Genomic DNA, 22,471 nt, shown 5'->3' on the forward strand with positions numbered 1-22,471 from the left:
TGCCGACTGCCAACAATATGTATATGTATGTACAGTATATATTAAAGCTGTGTCAAAATGTACATATAATAATATTTTTTATACATATATGTAATGTATGTATTGTAATTAGTTACATTAATGCTTAAATAAGTATTTGGAATAACTGAACTTTTTAATTGTACACAATTTATTCAGTATGTTCTGCAGATGCTGGAATATGTGTGAGGGTTGTGCTAACTGCCAAACAGCAAAATAGATATGACAAATACATCCCATTAAAAACGTAGCGTTGATAGCTAAGCAGGCCGAGTCAATGTTTACCCACTGAAAACATAGGAGAAAAATGATCAAATAAGTGAGCTGTTTGCCCCAAAATATTGGTGCTAAATTGTCTTTCATTTCTGAAATGTGTAAAATATTTCATAACAGATTCAATAGTCGGCCACAGTGCCTGTTATAGAATACTCTTGGCAATGGGAAAAATGCGAATTTAATTAACTGGTTTTAAAACGGAAGTTATTGTGTCAATTAAACACAACAGCACGTTCGAACTGATATTCCCTGCAATATTTGTTTTTGTTTTTATTCAAGTGTATGCCATTGAGTAGGCTTTGCACATGATAAACATGCACGTTGCATTTGAGATAGTGTGAGTTTGTAGTATATATAATATGATTTTTCAAAGTGTAGTAGTAAAAGTATTGGGACAGCGTGTCATCACATCAAAAAACTACAGATACCACATCGCCCTGCGACATGCGTGACTGTGAATCATTCGTCCGCATTTTTCCTGGATGATGTGCGCAGTGAAATGGGGCGTTGTCGAGGCTCTCACGTCCATTCGTGGATAAACTATTTTTTAAAGACATAGGCTACCGTAATGTAGGCAAAAGAAGACCTTTAAAAAAAAAAGAAGGAGGAAACAGGGTTTTGGGGTTGGAGTACTGTATTTACGGAAATGAGCACCAAGTGACGGTTTTGCACACAGATTCGAACACTTCCGAGATAAACAGGATTTTTTTTTTTTGCCATCCAAACATTTGAGTTGGCGGGTTACCGCTCATGCGTGGAACTTGCTGGGAGTTAACCTTTTTTAACGAATAATTTTGTTTGCTTCTCTTGCAAAAAGCAAACGCGACAAGTAGCCATCACATTATACTCCGTGCAAACGGGAGCAGACTTTTATTTGCATTCCGAGGGCAGACATGGCCAAGTTGTTCCGCGCAGCTATCATGGGTCCTCCGGGATCAGGTAAAGGAACCATATCGGAGAGGATTGCGCAAAGCTTTGGCCTGCAGTATTTATCCAGTGGTCACTTTTTACGTGAGAGCATAGCAGCTAAAACAGGTAAGAAGATAAACTTGCATCATCGCCTCCTAGCCCTGCTAGAATGTTTTTTTTTAATTATTATTATTATTATTATTATTATTTTCATAAACACGTGATGTGTCTTGTTTATGACAGCAAATCAAGCTAACTTCCTGTTTTATTCTGTAGGTGAATGCTTTTAAAGTCTACGGAGGCATTTTCGATCATTAAACGTGTATTTTTGGACATGACCTCATCTTTTCACTCCACAGAGTGGGGGCAACCGAGCATGAAACTTTGAATGCATCTCTTCATAAGCTATCCATTAGGACTGGAAGCAATTAGATAGCGTGCGTCTGCCTGTGTCCACGCACATGGACTACAAGTCTGTGAAGTCTTTTTGATATGACTCTTCCTCTTCATTCCACAGCAGGCTGCATACACTTATGTTCCCATTTCCCAATTCTCGCTCAAAATCACATTGAAGGCAGCTTGTTGTTGCCCATGTTACATAACAGATGTTTGACAGTTCCAGTTGGGGATTGCTGGAGTTTACCACCTCATATGAATGTGCTATATTAATATAAGCCGCTGAATGAGGACTAATTTGAATTTCAGATGAAATACTCTTAAATCCATAAATGACTGTTTTCTTTCTATTGTAAACCAGAGGCAGGAGTGGAAGTACAGACCTATGTTGAGAGAGGCATGCTGGTGCCTGATCATGTGATGACCAGGCTGATGATGCCCAGACTGGAACGCCTCAGTGGCCAAAGCTGGCTTTTAGATGGTAAGAACATATTACGTCTATATTTCCATAATCCATTATCAAGCATCCTCTTATAGTTCTTTGTGTGCTGCTGTAAAATACTTAATCTGTCATGTCACACTGACACAATATGTCTTATACATATTAAATGCTGGAAATGGGGATGGCAAGCATTCCTTTATGGTGATTGGACAACTTGTTTCCACCCCCATTATCTCAGATGACTCACTTAGGAGAAAGGCATCCATGCTCTATGTCAGTGGTGTTATAGTCCGGTCCTCGAGGGCCCGAGTCCTGCATGTTTTAGAGGTTTCCCACGTTCAACACAGCTGATTCATATTTAAGCTCTTCGGCAAACTCTGCAGGAGTCTGATAATTGAATCAGGTATATTGGAGTAGAGAAACCTCAAATAAAGTCAAGTAAATTTCAGAAGAGTATTTTTCTAGTAAATTTTACTTGCATATTATTATTATTTTTTATTTTTTTTAAAGAATAACTCAAGTACCATTTACTAGCAATTATCTAGTAACTACATTCATTGAATATTACAAGGGGGTTCAAGTACATTTTACTTATATATCATTAGTTTGTTTAAAAAAACAATACTCAAGTAACATTTACTTGAAATTTCTATATACTTTAATAGAATTTTTACTCCCCATTTGCATTTTCTACTAACTAAAACGAGACTTCCAAAACCTAACATAAAATAACAAAATAAAAGTTTACTATCCCAACTGATTTCAGGCAGTAGGTGGGGTACACCCTGAACTGGTTGCCAGCCAATCAGAGGGCACACATAGATAAGCAGGGTTTTTGCAGGAATCACTCAGTGAAATTTTAGACCTTTTTTTAGACCTTTTTAGACCATTATGAGAAAAATTTTAGGCGAACTTCACGCCCGACTGAAGACCCCTAAAAAAAAAATGGGGGGAAAAAAAAAAGTCACACATTTGATTCTCAAAACCATGTCAACTTGTATTGGTTTCAAACATGTTGAAGTGCACCAAAAGCATACAACATATACAATACAATAAACAATATTGACAATGAACAACCTGAGATGAACTTCAATTCTCAAAACAATGTACATAACAGTCACATACATACATACATACACACATACAACCTATATGACCATATATGGGGCGGTGTGGATCAGTGGTATGGTGTTCGTCTCCCAACCCAGAGGTTGTGGGTTTGATCCCATGCATTGTGACCATGTAGAAACATCCTTGAGCAAGATACTGAACCCCAAATTGCTCCTGATGCTGCGTCATCGGTAGGTGAATGGGTAGTCAAAAATGTAAAGCGCTTTTGGGGGCCTTGTAAGGTCCTATATGCACATCTGCACCTTATTGCTATATTACGCCAGTATTTGTTGCTCATAACGATATCTCGTTGTTGTTTATAAGCATGTTATTTGCACAATGACAAAATGAATAAATATTGAATATTGAAGGTGGAAAAGCGCTATATAAATGAAGTGCCATTAACCATTTACCATATATCTGAGGTCATCCCCTTTAGCACTAATCTCAGCTTCAAGGGCCTTCACTTGAGTAACTTTTTCTTTGTGGGTTCTTCTCACGGCATTAGACTTTGAAATCAGGTGAGCCATCTTCCAGACAGTTCTTGTTGAACTGGCATTTACCCATTTTCTTACAAATTACAAGTTCTAGCTAAAAATAATTATCCACACTCCTCGTTCAGACAAGCTAACTGCAATATCTTGGCGGAAAGTTGGGAACGTAAACTTGAAATTTACCCGGTAGTGGACAGAGTACCACCATTAACAATGTTACATTCACACAAATAGCGAAGGGGCTTTGTAAGCCTGTGATCAGATCACTCTTGGATTAGAGATTGTTACTTTCAATGAATTTCTTGCCTGGTTAAATAAAGGAAATGTTTCGATTAGCTTTACTCGCTAGCGTTTCATTGCCAAAGCTGTACAGTGTGTTCACACCACTGGACGCGGCCGCTTCATTGACATTCGCACAATACTTGAGTATTCTTTTCAGCGAATACTTTTTTGCTTCTACTTGAGTACATTTTTTAATGACTACTTTTTACTTTTACTTGAGTAATATTATTTTGAAGTAACACACACTCTTACATGAGTACAATTTTTGGCTACTCAACCGACCTCTGCCCATCACAGTAGTGGACACAGTGAACACGGACTTAAGCTGTTGGGAGAGCAGTTCGGGGTTCGCTCCAGGGAATGTTGGAGCCGGGGTCCTATGGTGGCAGGTGACAATCTTAACCACTTAGCCACGGTTACCCCTTTTATTTTGGTGAAGCTGTCCTGAAAGCACAACAGGTCCCTGTGTTTTTCCAAGTTAAATATTATCTAGTATCTTTAATAGTGGACAAACATTGCTGAACACGACTGCTTGCTGAGTCACAGGATTAAACTTGGAAGCAGGATCAGACAGTCATCAATCAGTAAACAATGTAGCTTTTTGAGGCTGGCCAGAAAAAAAGAGGAAAAAAGGACTCGGTTAGGCATACATTCGTAATGTTTTGAATTACATATATGTATTTCATATGGGTTCATGTGCATACTGTATATATACAGTATGCTTCACTCATAGTTAAAGTACCATACAGCTAAAGAAAGTTACATGGAAGCTATAGGGCTGCTCGATTATGAAGAAAATATTAATCCCGATTAATTTGGTAATAATAGAAATCACGATTAGGATGCTCATTTGTTTTGTTTTTTTGTTTTTTTTTGGTACAAACAAGAAAATGATTAAACATAAAAATATTAAGACAAATACATTTATTCGAAACATATATATATATATATATATATATATATATATATATATATATATATATATATATATATATATATATATATATTTATTTATTTATTTTAACCAAACAAGATTTATTAAATTAGTTATTTTAAAATAAAAAAAGAGGTAAAATATATATATATATATATATATATATATATATATATATATATTTTTTTTAACCTCTTTTTTTATTTTAAAATAACTAATTTAATAAATCTTGTTTGGTTAAAATAAATAAATAAATATATATATATATTTAAACAACTCAAAATTATTTAAAATATTTTATTTTTGTTTACGACTATGCCAATTTTGTAATTGTGGAGCGTAATAATTGTAATTGAATTTCGATTAATTGCACAGCCCTATAATGGAAACTTTTCAAGAAATGTCAGATAATCCTTCTTACTGCATTTGTCTGTTCCTCACTGTTAATATTCGATAGGAGACTGTTTACTCATTTGCCACGACTGAACATATTTTTTTTTCTCTCAAAAAAGCATGCATCACAAAAAATTCCTAAAGGAGACCTTTTCAGAAAACTAACTTCAAGATATTTTTCCCATTTTATGTGCAATATGCATGTACTTTGTTCAATCATATTCAATTAAAGCGGGAGTTTGCAATTTTAAAAAGGCACACTTTTTGTCATGTTCCTACCAGCTGAATATTATTAAAATGACCCTTTCAAAAAATGTCTCTCCCTGGCCACATCTTATGTCTCTGCTTTCATTTTAATTACTAGTTTAAAACATGTCACACCGAGACAAAGCTAGCCTAGCAGAGACTGTAGATGGTGTGACCGTGCCAATCATGGCAACTTAGTTACGTCTGGAATAATTTGTTTACTCTGCCCCTGCAACTTGAGTTGACATGGCGCTGTTCTCCTATTGATGCGTCAAATAAATTATAAAATGTTTCTACGTACTAATCATTGCTGTTTGGGGGATCATGAGTATTTCTATGGATATTTGAGATGTCCAATTGTGTGAGTTGTCATTGAACGCACCTCGGTCCACTGCCAAACACAAGTACAGTACTTGCTTTCTTTTGCTTCTCCGTGCAGCTATCAAACGTTGAATGCACTTTTATTTTTGTTTTATTTATTTTTGTTTATAAAACTGATACATTGGCACAACATACATTGTGGTCCCCAAACTGGAAATGCTCAGCTTGCGTTCAGCCTGACTTAATTTCCCATGATTAATAGAAAACGGAAGTAGGACGTAGTTCTAGTTCTGTATGATGCAAATGTGAATGTGGACGTAAATAAATAGGAAAGAACTTAATTGATTTTTAATTGTTTTTTTGCAGTGGTGTCCATACTCGGTCCTTGAGGGCCGGAGTCCTATTGCGTTAGATTTGTGCCACAATTACACAGATGTTAATGTTGTCATTCTTCAGGATCTCTTCATTTCCGTACTGTCAAGCTCAAACTTCAGGTTCAGACTCTTCCTACAGACAATTTAATGACCAAGTCAAATTAGTCTCATCAGCTGGCTCAAAAACTTCAGCAACTAGGGCCGCACGATATTGGAAAATCATGCAATATGCGATGTTGCTGAATATAGCGATAGATATTGCAATATTTAATATGTATCTGAAGAAATGACATTTTTATTATCTAATGAACAAATTATATTTCTTATGCAGTAAAATATATTCATAGTTATTTAATTGTAATTAGCTCTTGATAATGTTCAACTAGTGGATGGCGGTGCACATTTTAGCTAGTGGCTGACTGTTCAAATTCAGATAAAAGCATAAAATTCCATATGAAACTTATTTGCATTTGTTATATGCATATTGCATGGGCCAATATCGTAATATCAATATTTTTTTGCATTCCACTTCTTCGTTTTCTGCTTCTCGTGGTGTTTTTGACACTTCTGTTGTGGTGTCATCGGGTGCATTCTATGTCCTTTGTCATCTTTTTTGCCTGGTAATAAAAACAAAACCTAAGGTTAACGCTCAGATTTTTAGATATCTATCTTTAGTTATGGAAAAATGATAAGATCAACCCTGTTTCTCATATTAGTAAAACATTATTTTTGGCAAACATGTTGATTTTAACAGCTGCTAGTCATTGTGTATGGTTGTCTTGTAACCAAAATCAATTCAATTCTTATATCAATAAATATGGCATTGGACTGCCAAACACAGTTTTCTTAGGTATTCAATATTTTCTATTATTCACGATATACCTTTGGTGGTACCTGGCACTAATAACTAAAGAAAAAAGGATGGTGTAACATTTTCTTTTCCACTCCTTATACAACGCCACTCATGATGGCATGCATTGTTTAAGATTGTAATGACAGTGGAACGATCAAAAGAGGAGAAAACTATAGGATGCAAAACTTAAATACAGTACAGTATTTTGTAACTTACCAGAATGAAAACGTAAGTAGCAGGTTTGCCTCTTCTCTTTATTTTTTTTCTTCTATTTGATGCCGTCATCCAACATCCCCATGAGCGCTAAAACTCGTTTTCCCTCCTTCTTCCGTTACGCAGGAAAGCAGGTAGGAGCTGCTTCACCCCTTAAATTTTGCTAAGTAAATAAAATTAAGCAGAGAGCAGCAGATAAAAATTCAAACAGGAAAGGACTGAGTGCTAGTAAACTACAAAAAAATAAAATTCGTAGAAACAGCCATGATGCAACGTGGCGTGACGACACGTTGTCTATCAGGATTTGCTCTACTGTCCTGCTCCCGATTGGTTAACAATTGTGGCACAAATATTGCGCCTCGACCCTCGCGTCGTAAGTGTGAATCAAGGTATTGTACGGAGAGAAGCGGCAAGTGTGCACGAAGACGGTTTTGTACGTACGGAACACATTTAGTATGTACAAAACACTTTTTGTCCGCACGTAACAAATTTTGTACATACGAAACATTTTTTGTACGCACGAAACACATTTTGTACGTATGAAACATTTTTTTTTTCTCATGAAACCCGCCTTTTGTGCACGGTATTTCCCATTACGCTTGCGTAATTGTGGCACAAATCTAACGCCATACACGGCCCCGCTAGTTCCCTGACGACCGGCACTGCAGAACCACTGCAGAAAGGGTTCTATACAGCGCTTACAACGGAACCGCTCGGCCCCGAAAAAGTCCCATGGAGACGCTAACATCCGTTGACAAAAAATGCCGCTTCTGTGTGGAACCGGTGTGGTGGAAAAGTATCATATATGTTTCTATGTAAATTGTATTCTGTGCGGTGCAAACGCGTGTACTCATATGCTATGCCCGATCAGGAAGTAGGCAGCCAATCACATTGCAGCGGCACATGTTTCACTCAAATACTATCCGATTGCGTCAGCGCGCGGCGGCGCGCTCTCGTTGCTACGGGAGAGCCAGCGGAGGACACGGTGACTTTCGAACGTACATTTTAAACATAGTGCAGAGGGAGATTTTATACGCTGGCGCCGTGCGAGCGGTATTTTTTTTTTCACCAGCACACACTTTGAAAGTTGCCCGCATTTGAGAGTGAAATGCTCGCACTGTCGAGCCCTGCCAGGTTCAAATGATCAGGATAATTATCAGTCTTTTGAACATGTTTAACAGCATGTTTGGTGGTGTCACATCATCACACATAACTTCCCCACTACTTGTTTCTCTCCAGGTTTTCCACGGACACTTGCACAAGCCCAGTCCTTGAACAGTTTGTACCAGCTCGACTTGGTGATCAGTCTCAACATCCCTTATGAGACGCTTAAAGACAGATTGAGTGACCGCTGGATCCACCCTGGCAGTGGTCGAGTTTACAACATGGGCTTCAACCCACCCCGAGTGCAGGTCTGAAAAGCTTAAACCTTGAAGTGGCTTGTGCTGTGACCAAATTATTGCTTTATAATTCAGTCTCATGTTTTTTAGAAAGCCTGAGTGCAGATTTTCCTCTCACAAGTCTCGTTATTTTCCCGCATTACATCATTTGTTTTGACTGTACACATTCAATTTTGACTGTCAACATGTACACACAGGCACATATGAACGAAAAAAAGTACATCCTATTTAAAGGGGACATATTTTGGAAAATTAGCTTTTCAGTGTTTGTATACAGGGCGTCATGGTGGTGGATGAGTGGTTAGCACATCCGCCTCCCAGTGCCGAGGACGCAAGATCGAGTCCAGGCTTCAGCCATCCTGGGTGGAGTTTACATATTCTCCCCATGCCTGCGTGCGTCTTCTCCGGGTACTCCAGTCTCCTCCCACATATCAAAGACATGTATGACAGGTTAATTGGGTACTCTGAATTGTCCCTAGATGTGGAAGAATTTGCCTTAATATGTTGCTGTCAACTAAAAATGAAATCACAGTTGCTGTGGGATTAGGTCACGACCAATCACGGCTCACCTGTTTTCTGAAGCTGAGCCACATACAGCTTTTTACTACAAAGACAATTTTTAGTTTGGGTTCTCCTTTCAGTTGAGGGCCATTTCTCAATTACAATTCTGAAATGGCCAAGTAAGTATTTGGTAGAATACTTTTTTATTTTTTTATTTTGAGAGCTCAGTATTGTTCATTCGGCAGTCTCAAATTGCCTATTTTCACATGGTGATTACTAAAGAATGAAATAAGGTGGAAACATACTTTTTTTTCTAATGAAAGAATGGAATGCGATCTTTCATGTGGTACCCACGTTGTATATGTAGCAAAAGAACACGATATTCTGTTTGCCTTGAAAGATGACTTAAAATGCTCGAAATCGTGTGGCAGTAAAAGAGTTTAATTCATGTAATTAAAAAATGCTTCTATCAAGCAAACTTGATTCCATTGAATGGCCAGTGTGCCTTCCTGTGACGTGAAAATGTTTGCTTCCCTCCTGAAGCGCGGTCGACATTTGGCCCAACAGAAGCAGTTTTTATGAGTTATCACAGAAAAATGAGTCATGGTCATACTCATGTTATTGTTGTGCAACATTGTCATGCAGCAAAAGAGAGCATGTGACGCAAAAGGCGCCACAGTTTTATGTAACTTTTATTGATTCCGTGGAAATAACAAGCAGAAAATGAAGGATACACTTGAACATTTGTCGTCTGTCTGAAGTGTTTGATCTTTTTATGTTTGCCATTTTATCCAAGGTTCGAGTATAACTTTGTTTTTTGCACATTTAGGCATCTTCAACTATGTGTGTATGCATGCGTGTATATCTGTCTCCCTTGAAGCTAGATTTTATCCAAATATATGGGATTATTTGTGCATTTTTTTTATGTTCTGGTACATTTGGTATGTTGAGTTATATATATCTCTGTCCACTGTGTGACGATACAAAGGGCAAAGATGACATCACTGGGGAGCCGCTGATTCATCACGATGACGACAAACCCGAAGCTTTGATGTCCAGACTGAGACATTACAAAGATGTGGCGAAGCCCGTCATAGACTTATACAAGTCAGTAAATTCTTGTTCTTCTTTTAGTTTAACAATAAAAGCACAGCGGCTGGTATTTTTTCTTTTTTTTTAATGATCATTTGATTTTCTGTAACTTGTTCTCTTACCTCTCCGCTCAGGTCACAAGGAATCCTGCACTCATTTTCTGGAACAGAAACAGATCGGATTTGGCCTTACATCAACTCTCTCCTCAGTACCAAGATGCACACACAGCCATTGGATGCCCAGCAAAGCCAGGTGCCCTGATTTTTCTGGGAGAGAGGACCTCAAAAACAGAAAGAAGGTAGAACGTGGAGTGATCTTCTCCAACGCTGGACTGTTTGTCTTAGTGGATCTGAGAAAAGGCAGGATTCAATGTTTTTCACCCCAATTGAGGGTTTTGCATTTTTGTTTTTTTTTATTTGAAGTGTGCGAGTGGATGTTTGCAATAATTTTGCATAATGAATAGCTAACCTGATCAATAGCAGCTGTTCTATATATATATATATATATATATATACAACCTCTGATTTTTACTTGCGACATACAATCTCAATACGTAGAGTCTGAATTGGAGCGCCATGCAAAAAATGGCTAATAGCACATCAGGTTAGAAGAAAGAAAAAGAATATGGAAGAAAGATGTTAGATCTGAAGGAAAGATTCCATTTGCAGCAGACGGTATCCCTGCCACAAACTATGCAATGTATTCACAGTTGGATTTCATTTCTTGTTAATTATGCAGATGTAAGAGAAATATTCCCAAATAATTGAAATTAGAAGTGAAGTCATTCAATCCAGTATATACTAATATGGCACTGTAATACCTCAAGAATCTCAAATCAGGTCTCATTCAAAATACTTAAAGCACTTTCTAAAACATACAGTAATAATCCCGTAAAATTGTAAGAAAATGGTCAAGAAGGTCTGCTAGGACCTAACATATGCACGCACTTAAATACAGTGGAACCTTTAAGCCCGAACATGAATCCACCTATTGGCTACTATTTCAAAACCATTTATCCAATTAGAAATCGAATTGAAATATTCCATTCCAGAGCCAGACTGTTATTGTCCCTATGATTTAGCAGTCACACATTTGTACAAAAAAGTTGTATCTTCTAAGGAAATGGAACGGGGGCTTTTCTCAAATTGGGGCAATTCTCAAATTGTCATACATATGTGGATTATTTTACCATTCTCCAGTATAACTTAAAAAGAGTAAAACCATGATTATGTGTGGACAGTGTTGAACATTCAGAAGGAGAATTACTGTGTGACTGGAAGCTAAATTTCATCACCCATCCCAGCTGACTTATGTGGTATATGAAGTATTCCTTTATTATTTTAACAATGTCTTTTTTTAGCCACATAGCACACAGCAGCCTAGACAAAGAAGCGTGTAGCAACATACTGTATTCCCTTACCTGCTTAATGGTTTACGTCACCCGCACACAATTCCTCTCTGTACTCTTCTGTGGTGGCAACAAAAAAAAAGTCAAAGATGCAAAACATGTGTGGAATTTATTCAGCATTTAGCCACTCACCAAGATGAAGACTTGTGCGACATTATTGCCCCGTATCTAATTTTATGGAAGATGCTGTTTCAAGCTGAGATATTATGCAATTTTGGTCCTGAAAAGTATTGGCAGGTTTTCAATTTTTCTTTATGATGTTCGAGTTTGGAGTTTCCACTGTATAGCAAAAGTTCCGTGTTTTGAACTAGAACTTATTATTGGGATGATCTCTAAATTTGCTGTATATGCTCTGCAATGCAAACTAGGCAGCTGTTATGTAACTGCTCTGGAGAACCAGTTACTGAGTTACTTGTTACTCTTCTGCTCTATTATCGTAATGTTTAAAGATGTATTTATCTGTTGAAATGAATAACATAAACACGACATACTTCCATTTGTTTGTGCTGCAAATCCATTCCCAAAAAAATGTCTGAATCAAACTCTACAGTGCCCCTTGTGGCTTGGATGAAGACTGAAATATGTCAAGAGTCTTTTGATTGTGGTTTGCATATGTTAATTCATGTAACATGTAAATACAGCCACTCTGCTTTTCACGTTCAAATAATCACACTCGCTCACTGTTCCCCTGCTAGGTTCAAATAGCTTGGTACCGCACCTGTGACAATTGTTACAGCAGAATTTATGACATTGTACATTACTGCCTAATAGATGGTCCTGCCTGAAATCTGCTTCACTGCCTGTTGCCTTATGTAAAGATGTAAAATTGAATTGGAGTCTGAATAGTGAGCAGGGTACACACATACCAATTTTTCAACATCTTAATCTCTTTTTAAAATGTTAGAGACGTCACACATAAGGAAAAAATAGATTTCCGTTTTTGTTGACGTCTCTTAAGTGTGTGGTGTACTCGGGATGACAAATACACTACATCACACTTCTCTATAACGATATCCGGATTGATAATTATGGGTCTCCTTCCCCACACCAGATGTCTGTCGGAGGCAAAAGAAGAAAAAACAGTACAGAAGAAGCTAGGCTAATTGTTAGCTTGTCTGGTTGCATTGTGGTTGCCAAATCTTCTCCTTGTCATTTTCATTGTGATGATTAATTTGGGAGACCCGTTATGCAAACTGCCAATGCCATCCGTTGCTCCTCTACAGTATTTGTGTCTGACAACCAACAGCATGTGCTTGACATCACTTCCTAATTGCTAGCATTCCCTTACGAATCACAAGAGTCTGTGTCTCGGCCACACTATGTTAACCACACATTTAAGGATAGTGAAATATCAAATGGGTTCAAGGTTTACCATGTAAATATTGAACAGGTTCAATGTTTATGATTGTTAGCACTGACCGTTTTGTGGGCAAATAGGAGGAAAAATCACTCTGCACTAGTGATAGACCGATATGGCTTTTTCAAGGTCGATACTGATACCGATTATTAGTAGTCAAGGAGAACGATAACCGATATTTCAAGCCGATGTTTATTTGCTGTAGAAGAGAAAATATTAGTGTAAAAATTAAAAAGTATTTTTCTTTTAATTTTAAACAATATTGACAGCTTTGTTTAAAAAATATATTTAAAAAAAATGCAGGGAGTTTCAACATTTTTTTTTTTTTTTTTTTACTTTTTGTAGGGAATTCCCAGTGTCAGCATCATTATTTATAAAGTGGAAATTGAAATAGATCCATGAATGAAAAGTTCCTGTATTTCACTGTGCAAAAAAATGAATGTAAACGTAGCAAATTTGGGGTTTTCAACAGGATTCATAAAAAGTTTCAAAAGATTTTTGCAGAAGGTGAAAAATTATCATAATGTGTTCAAAATACCCGCTTTATTGGCCGTCAGATTGGTCAAAAGGCGGATACCGATATTTGTGAAACTGCCAAATATCGGCACCGATAATCGGCCCGGCAGATAATCGGTCTATCCCTACAGTCTGCACACACCGTGGCTCAGGATAATCTGCCACTGTCACACATCTCAGAGAGTTGGGCCTTTACTGACTTTGAAAGGATGAAGGGGAAAAATTTTTGACCTAATTCTCAGTATGTGTACGCCGCTTTACGTGACAATGTATGTACTTGTGTTGAGATTTTTTTTTTTTTCGTGTTGAAATTTTGAATATAGTTACTTGTAGCTAGAAGTACTTCCTGTATGAGACACATTTTTGTTTTTACAGTTTAAAATTGCAAAATTAAACTTGTTAAGTTTTATACAGAAAGGACAATGCGGTCTTGGCCACTCGTGGCTCGGCTGATGAGATAACAATGCTTTCTTTTTTTTCTGTTGTTCCCAGAAACAATGGGAAAATATGTCTATGCAAAATGTCAAAAGATTTTTGGGAGTGTAACTTTTCTGTGGCCACACCTGAGCTGCATTTATAGTCAGCATGTGGTTAGGCAACTTTGTTTGGACGCGAAGCTGAAAGGGTGTGGTGTAAGTGTTTTCAGGTGGTGATGATTACACAACATGGCTTTTGTGTACAACATTTCTTTTCATGTCACGATTTTAGTACTAATTCTGCTCAATCTTGTTACATTCCAAATGCAATAAAAACAGTTTTCTGGTTATTCCCTGTCTTAATGTGATTAACTTCATCCCTAATAAAGATTTTATGAGGCACATTTAAATAAGCCCTTATTTAGGTAGTGACATTTCACATGTACAAGAAAAAAGAAAAGAAAAAAAAAGCCTATTGAAATCTTAACCTGAAAGAGAAGTAAACCTATAAAAAAAAAAAATATTGACAATAATAGCCCTGCTAGTCTAAACATGGTATACTGATTAATAGTTAATAGAGTTAAGTAGCAAAATCCGCCCGTTTTCAACCATAACAGGAGATGGCCATTTTGCCACTTGTTGTCCACTGAAAATAAGTAATAGTTGCTCAGGTGTCAGGACCAATCACTCACCTGTTTTCTGAAGCTGAGCCATTATTGGTTCTGAGCAACTGTGGCGTCATTTTTAGTCGACAGCAAGTTGCAAAATGGCCGCCCCTGGGATGGATAACAACAGGTGGTATTTGCTGTTGAAGTCGTATTCCACAAACACGATACTAATCAGGATGATGTTTTTAGACTGTTTTTAGACTTTTGAAACTTAGAGCTACTTTTTGGATACCAATCAACGCCAAGGGATTCCACAATTTTCACATTTGCTCGACCGAATCAGTGGATGCTGGTGTCTGTGGACCTCACTCCACTTCATCTATCCTTCCCTACTTCCTCTCTTTAGTCTTTCCTCTGGTCTCTTGCGATCTCCTTAATTTGTTGGAATTTAGAGGTTTCTGGGGTTGGCTTAAGACTGGTTTTGTAACCATGTGGGTGGCAGGTGGTGTTTAGTTGGTGCTGGATTTCACTTTGATTTATCTTTTCTTTGACCTTTCCTTTGGTCTCTTGACCTTCTGAACTTCACAACTCTGAAGTATCCAGTTAAGATGAAGGGTAATGGGATTTTTATTAGGTTTTAGGTGAACTAAAGAGTACAAATTTACACAACTTCGCACGCACACACACACACACACACGCACACAAATGCGCACATTCGCACAAAACAAAAAGGAATTATGTTTGTAGATTGTTTTTAGACTTTTGAATCTTAGAGCTACTTCTTGGATACCAATCAGCGCCAACGGATTCCACCATTTTCACATTTGCTCGACTGAATAAGTTAGGTGAGGACACTGCTCATATGAGAATTCAAGAATTCTATTTCTCACAATACAAGGTGGGAAAAATCAATCAATAAGCAATGCTTTGTTTCTATCAATCTCTGCACATTTTCAAATAATCATTTTTACAACATTCCTATAAAATGGCAATGTCTTATTACTGGTGAGATACTGTTAGAACAGGCCCAATGGCCAATCATATTGTACTGTATTTTCATGAAGATGAAAAAAAAAACCCTGATTTTGTTGCTGTCTTATTTACCAGTGTAGAGTCTGCAATTGACGGCAGCACACTATATAGTGGCAAGCACGTCTGCTTCACAGATCTGAAGTATGAAGTTTGAATCTTGGCTCTAGGCTTCATCTCTAGGCTTTATCTGTATCGTGTTTACATGTCTGTACTTACAATATGTGGGATTTCTCCTGGGATACCGACTTCCTGCCATGCTCCAAAAACATCCATGTTTGGTTCATGAAAGACTCTCAATTATTCTCAACTGGTGGGTCAGGACCCAAAAGTGGGTCACAGACAGAGGTGGTTAGAATCAGCAAAAACTAGAATAATAGATAACTAGAATAACTTAACTAGAATAATAGATCTCCAGTTAAATTAATAGTAGTTTTCCATTACTCAAGTATGAGTAAATTAGTAAGTAAAAAAAATGAAATAAAAATTCTGAAGTAGGCTACTGAGAATATATTTATGTACAAATTAAGCCATTGTCCAATAATGACACTAACTAAAATAACAAACATATTGAAAAAATATATAATGAAAAACAACAATGGAATTAGTTGTTTTTGCATTCTTCATAAGAGGTTCCTCAACGAAGGAGAATGTCTACTTGTTTTATGACCTAGACATTTGAATTAATAGTTGTATTTCAGCTCCTGCTCAACACAGAAAAGAAAACGAACAATCCTTCAAACAAGTCAATTACAGGGTTATTATTGGCTTATTTAAAACAACAATACATGCATAGTGTGTGACAGAAGAAAAAATGGCTAAATTCATCAAAGTTACTGAATGAAGAAACTTCCTGATGAGCAAGTGGATTGATAAAATATAGCAATGTTTTATGACACCAAAGTTAAACTACAACCGTAATTGGTCTGTGTGTCTACACGGTCTGTGAGGGAGATAGCATATACAGCACAGGTCACAACATCATTTTATGTGGCCTGGGAAGGCAAATCACGCGCCGACTTCATTTTTCTTGCAAATTATCTTCACTTTTAACAACACTAAGATTGGAAGCATTTTTTTTCTCAAGCCTTCATAAAAGGTCGTCACAACTAGGCAACAACAGAAAATGTAGGTTCCAGGGTGACAATAGGTAAGAATCACTGCATAATCTAAATGAACTGGGTGTGAGTATGAGTGAATTATTGAGTGGTAACCAGTTCATGGTTTACGGGTTTACCACCCCTCTCCCCAAAAGTCATCTTGGCTATTTCAGCTCACTAGCTGTGATGAGAACAAGCACAATAAAAAAAGAGATTGGTGAATGGCGTCTGCAACTCATTGACATTTCTAATGGAATATTTTCCCCTATTTAAAATGAGAGTAATGTGTGGTGAAATTTACTGCCTTGTGAAATTATTCATGCAGATATATTTGATGCAGGCTTTTGACCTTCTGTCATTTTGACATTTACTTTTATCATAGTTTTCTCCAATGTCTTGAATTAGATCCACCAAGACACAGCATCATGTCAAAACTCCAGTCCAGGTTTTACCAGGTTGCTCCAGTGAAGGCAATGCAGACAGGATGCACTGAGCGGCGCAGTTTTGCGATCCATGTAGCGTGTGCTAACACAGAATTCACCCGGCCACATCTTCTAAAGATTTACCACAAGCTTGGATGCTGCGCGGGTCGCTGACACCAGGATGCGATCACATCGCGTTGCCGTAGCCCTTTGCAGCCTCCCGGTGCAAAGTCCTATTTTGTAGCTACTAGGACAATAAACGCTTTGACCTTTGACTTGCAGCTGATGACAATACAAAGGTCGCTGACTGATAGCGAGAGAATTAAGCTTTGAAGCGCATCTTTGCGGCTCGATAGGACTGCTCTCACGGGAGAATGCCCGAATCCATTCTGAAAGGTAAAGTAAAAAGTCTTACTGCATGGATTTTATTCCTGCGTGTTTCATCAGTCGAGAATGGGGGATGTGCTTGAATTGTCCTTCTGTAACCGGACAAACGAGAAAGCCGGATGTTATTGTTATTACGTAACGCACAGGGTAAACACATCAACGTCAGTCCGCGGGGAATACAGTGCACGTATCCTCTTCTTTTATTTTTTTTTGTAACCCATTGGCTCTTGTGTTGACACAAATCGAAAGCTCGTACATCGCGAGGGGATTCATTTGCTATACCTGCGTGGTTGTACACCGTACCGTGCAAATGATGCATTTTGTGTAAATGCCGCCATTGCTTTCCTCACTTCATATTCGTCATTCACCTGATCGTCTCCAGTTTAGTGCAACACGTCAGTTTTACGTTTAAATCAATTTGTTTGTAAACAAACCACAATTCAAAATGCAATGCGCTCGAGAGAAGTGTGTGCTCACAGTGACGTCACTGTAGTTACGTCACGTGAGCGGCTTAGCATCCCGTTTCATGTTCGGAGCAACCCGAGCAGTCTCCGATAAAATAAGCAATCTAACAGAAAGCCATCGTCTATAAACTGCAAGCATTCCGAAGCAGTGGTTCTCAAAGTTTTTACGGCAGTTATAGGACCACCATCACGACCAACATTAAAATACAGTCGCAGATACAGAAGTTTCCTGATATTTACCATTAAGGTAAAGGTAATTAGCAACGATAACGTCTATAGCGCTGCTCTTAAACACTTTTAAACACTAAATTTAAATGCTTAAAGAAACTAGTTAAATGAAAATTATACCCTATAAATTAAACTATTAAAGAAAACAGTAATTCTGCAAATACTGTACTGTATGGTTCTAAAAATGTAAATACAATGTTAACTGTACTGATTCCCGCGTACCAGTAGAGGGAGCCCACGTATCACCATGTCAAGTATGAAGGTTTTCATGGTGGAGTTGTGGAGGACCCAAAACGCAGTGAAGAAAGAAGGCAAGACACAGGGTTCGAAATAACTCCACCCCCTTCCATTTGCGGAGCTAATCAATCACTTGATTTGAGTAGCAATTATCTAATTTTGTGGAGTGTTTTTTGCAGGTTAATCCCAGGGACCTGAAGCAAGGGTATTATTAAACAATAACTATGACAGTATAACAACTTAACAATTGATGTTCTTTTGTTTTTGTTTATAATGAACTTTTTTTTTTTTTTTAATTTGTGCAGATAGAAACAAACAGTATTTTCGAAACAGTTTCAGTGGGGCAATTCCAAACACAAATATACGTATATTTCCGTTTTTAACATTTCTGAATAGGTTATATTGTCTTTTAGCTAAATTGATATATCTACTATATCTAATCTAATATATTAGATTATAATATTTAATGTGCAGAATTCAAAAGTCAAAATTACAACTAAGGCCCTATTGTGAAAACAAATTACATTATTGATATTATAAATATTTGATACTACCACTGTATATTACTTTTCATCTTATACGTAGGCCACTCGATCCCGGCTTATGCTGACGTACGCCATAATGTAATTCAATTCTGGTTTCCGCTTCTGTTTAGAGTCCAGACGCGGAATTTTGAAACTACGATGCAAAACTGCTTATTACGACATTTTCTAAACTGTAAATAAGACATGTGAAAGACTCAAAATACTCAAGAAAAAAAACAAGATTCATCAGGAATAGAGGAGACTCACCACAGCAAGAAATAGTGTATGAACAAGATATTGTGACTTTGGACAATTAACAGAGAAAACCAGTGAACTAAATACAAACAAATAGACAAGAGGGCGACTGGCGCGGCAGTCTGGGCCACCCAGTCTGGACATGGTTGAGCGACTGAGCCATGAGGCTGAGCTGGTACGGGGGCCGTGACTTGGCGCAGTACCAGAACAAAAATGGGAACAGGGACCATGAGGCGTGAGCTGCCGCGGCTCCGTAACGGGTTGCGTGAGCTGCCCTGGCGTAGGGAATGAGTCTGCTTCATCCTCATCAGCCTGCCTCTTGTTGGGAAACAACTACGTGTAGTTACAGTCTTTCATTTTCATAATTTTTAGCCCAGCATGTTCTAAAATTGCACCTCTGCAACTCACATGTCCTAATGTAAGTTATCACATACAGACTCCTGAAAAATGTGAGGAATTAGAAGTAGTATTGTAGTAGACAATGAAATAGGAAAAGAGTAATCTGTTAACTTTTAGCATAATATTTGGCAACTAGATTGTGGTTGGAAAATCAATCTTGCTATTATTGTGGTGAATGATTTGGGAGACATTTTATCAAGCACTGAACACAACCAGTTGCTCCTCTATTTGTGTTCATCAACAGTAACGTTATCAAGAAGTTAAAAAAACACTATTAACCCCCTCCACACCCATGGATATTTATTCAGGATAATCTTTCAGATAACTTGGCCTTTGCTTTGGCCTGATACTTACAGTAATGTGTACCCTGATTTAGACCTTTCAAAATGGAACAACTTTTGTATTGGATCTCATCAGGTTGTTATGGGTGTACCTGTTATTCTATTTCATTCCTTCGGACCACCAGAGGCGGTGCTTCATGCACCGGATGATCTCAGCCATTTGGACCATCTCCCACAAAAAAGAAAAATAAAAAAATAAAAAAAATAAAAAATCATGACACAAAACTCTTTTGACATCTAAAGTGAGGATAACACTGCATGTTTTTTTTTGTTACTTCTATGTCTCAAAACTATAATGTTTTGCATTTATTAACTCAGCTATCTGCTACAGAGAATGCAAAACTGTATTTCTACATGTAACAAAAACTCAACAATAAAGCCATTTGGTTGAAGTTTCCTTTCAAATAAAATAATCACTGTCTATTTGAGTCGTCATTGCATTTGCAAGATTAAATGTTTATACATATAACAAACTAAAAATGAAAACCAAAACTGATTGTTTTACATCGTTTTATCATGCATAGAAACTACAGTCATCGGTCAACCTGACTACAGTTAAAAAAAAAAAAAAAAAAGACTGCTTCACTTTAAACATTTTGACATACAGGAACAGATAAAAGGTCAGTAGGGCTTCAGAGTGCGTATAGGTCAAGGAAAATCTTGTTCAATTTAGTTTTAGATAAATTATGGATAAAGGTAAATACATGAATTAATTTTCACTGTTTGACTCACTATGGCATCAGCGGAACCATACTGCAAAATCAAAATGTCACCACCTATCTCTTTTTCTCCTCCATGATCCAGAAGTAGCCTGTTAATGACAAATGCAAACATGAAGTGTCACTTTTTTTTTTTTTTTTTTTTTTTTTTTTTTAATTATGTTTACAATTCAGCCTCGGCAAAGGTGCTTTTCATGATAGCAGCACATTAAAAGATGGCTTAACTCTTTTTCCGGGTTTTATTTAATAAAACACATTTGAACATTTTATAATGGCGACATGATTTTTCCCGGCAGGTTTTGCCTACATGGTTCTATAAACAGTTTGGATGACTTGAGTACAACTTGCATTGCACTAAGACAGATTTACCGGTGCTGCTCTTCCTTGTAGATTCTACACGTTGACTGCCGTGGTTAGAAATGAGACGGGAAACTCTGCACCAACAATGGAGCGGTAGTGCATTTGGTCCGGCAATAGAGGGGTATCATTCCCTCCCTTTTGGACATTCCGTTCCCGCTGTGCTCTGTGCTTCCATCTGCTCGAGAAAGAGTTTCCCAGGCTCATGTCCTCTTTTCAGAACCATGAAAGTGTTGCCAGGGGACAAGGCAAAAGAAGGAAGCATTCCACCATTGGCCAAATCTCTGCTCTGCATGGACTCAAGGTCATGACACAAGATTTGAAGTGAAATTGGATTGGAAAAATGACAATTGAGGGCAACTGTGACATGACAATGAGCATTCAGTGTTGCTACTTTTTTCTTGGTGATACTTGACCCTGAATAGTATAAGTAGCATAGAAAATGGATGGATGGACAATAATATTTGAATGTATTCAGATGTTTGCACTCCTGTTGCCATGGGCGGCCGTGCATGTCCACTAAGATACATGTGCCCCATTACTTGAGGAATGGATATGTAAAAATACATTTTCATTTATTCCGTTGAAGAAATATTAGTGTTGAGTTCTATATCACTAAAATTAAATAATGACATGATATTATGAAGCTAAAGCTGACTGAAGCTAAAGTTAGGTGTGCAAATTTACATAACAAATATGTCATGAATGAGGTGCCTTCACAGATCACTTCACATCCAATACAGCTGTGACGTTGAGGTATGATTCAGCACTCAAGACAGTGTCCATATACACTGTAAACATTGTCTATGGTAATAGTTGAGAAGAGGGTGTCGCAAAGGCACTAAATTATACACTATGAATCACTGATCTGAATATATAACTGGAGAGCATATAGTCCAAGACTTTTGAAGCCCCGAGGCCGCCATATTGCTCCTCCCAAAAAAACGTTTCTCGGCATACGATCCTATACATTTACATTATTGATATTGGAGAACATTTGAGACAGTACTTAGTAGAAACAACATGATTTGTGATGTTTGTTAAACATAAACAATAGGACTTAAGACATTTTACAACTTGCCTTAAATACATGTAGAAATTAGATGCTTAATGATGTTTACAGGAAGAAACTTGTATAGATTTTTTTAAATTAAAGAAATATAACTGTAATTCAACAAAAGATGCCTCTGCCAAATCTAATAATGTGGTCTAAGGAACTAAGCGATAAAAGAAAAAAGGGGTTTTTCAAAGCGGCGCATATTCCACTTGTTTTTTTTTTTTTACTTGTTAAAAAATAGTGACCACCCGGCCGCAAAGCCCCCCACCCCCACCCTACACTAACTGCCTAGTGTCTATGAGCTATACATGTCTAATCGATACGTATACCATAGTCTGCTCTCGAGATGGGATGAGCAAGATGGCCGTCCTGTTGCTTCAACGGCTTGCACGG

The 22,471-nt window shown here is 37.5% G+C and overlaps 2 protein-coding genes across 2 annotated transcripts in view; both read left to right on the forward strand.

The window, feature by feature from the left end:
- The first annotated feature begins 789 nt into the window (after positions 1-789).
- ak4 (adenylate kinase 4) lies at positions 790-14,301 on the forward strand. The gene is made up of 5 exons (XM_077534154.1): positions 790-1,329; positions 1,961-2,080; positions 8,501-8,673; positions 10,151-10,269; positions 10,389-14,301. The coding sequence occupies exons 1-5, from the start codon at positions 1,188-1,190 to the stop codon at positions 10,513-10,515; spliced, it is 681 nt and encodes a 226-aa protein (XP_077390280.1). The 5' UTR covers positions 790-1,187; the 3' UTR covers positions 10,516-14,301.
- A 2,864-nt stretch (positions 14,302-17,165) lies between these two features.
- The window catches only part of dnajc6 (DnaJ (Hsp40) homolog, subfamily C, member 6), a 45,507-nt gene continuing 40,201 nt past the window's right edge, over positions 17,166-22,471 (forward strand). The window contains exon 1 of the mRNA XM_077533537.1: positions 17,166-17,506. The gene's annotated coding sequence lies outside the window, so the exon portion shown is untranslated. The remainder of the gene's footprint in view (positions 17,507-22,471) is intronic.

This window comes from Festucalex cinctus, chromosome 10 (genome assembly GCF_051991245.1).
Source record: "Festucalex cinctus isolate MCC-2025b chromosome 10, RoL_Fcin_1.0, whole genome shotgun sequence".
Taxonomy (NCBI): domain Eukaryota; kingdom Metazoa; phylum Chordata; class Actinopteri; order Syngnathiformes; family Syngnathidae; genus Festucalex; species Festucalex cinctus.

Coding starts and splice junctions, on each gene's coding strand:
- ak4 (XM_077534154.1), top strand. CDS start 1,188: ATGGCCAAGTTGTTCCGCGCAGCTATCATGGGTCCTCCGGGATCAGGT. Junction 1,330..1,960: donor GAGCATAGCAGCTAAAACAG/GTAAGAAGATAA, acceptor ATTGTAAACCAG/AGGCAGGAGTGGAAGTACAG. Junction 2,081..8,500: donor CCAAAGCTGGCTTTTAGATG/GTAAGAACATAT, acceptor GTTTCTCTCCAG/GTTTTCCACGGACACTTGCA.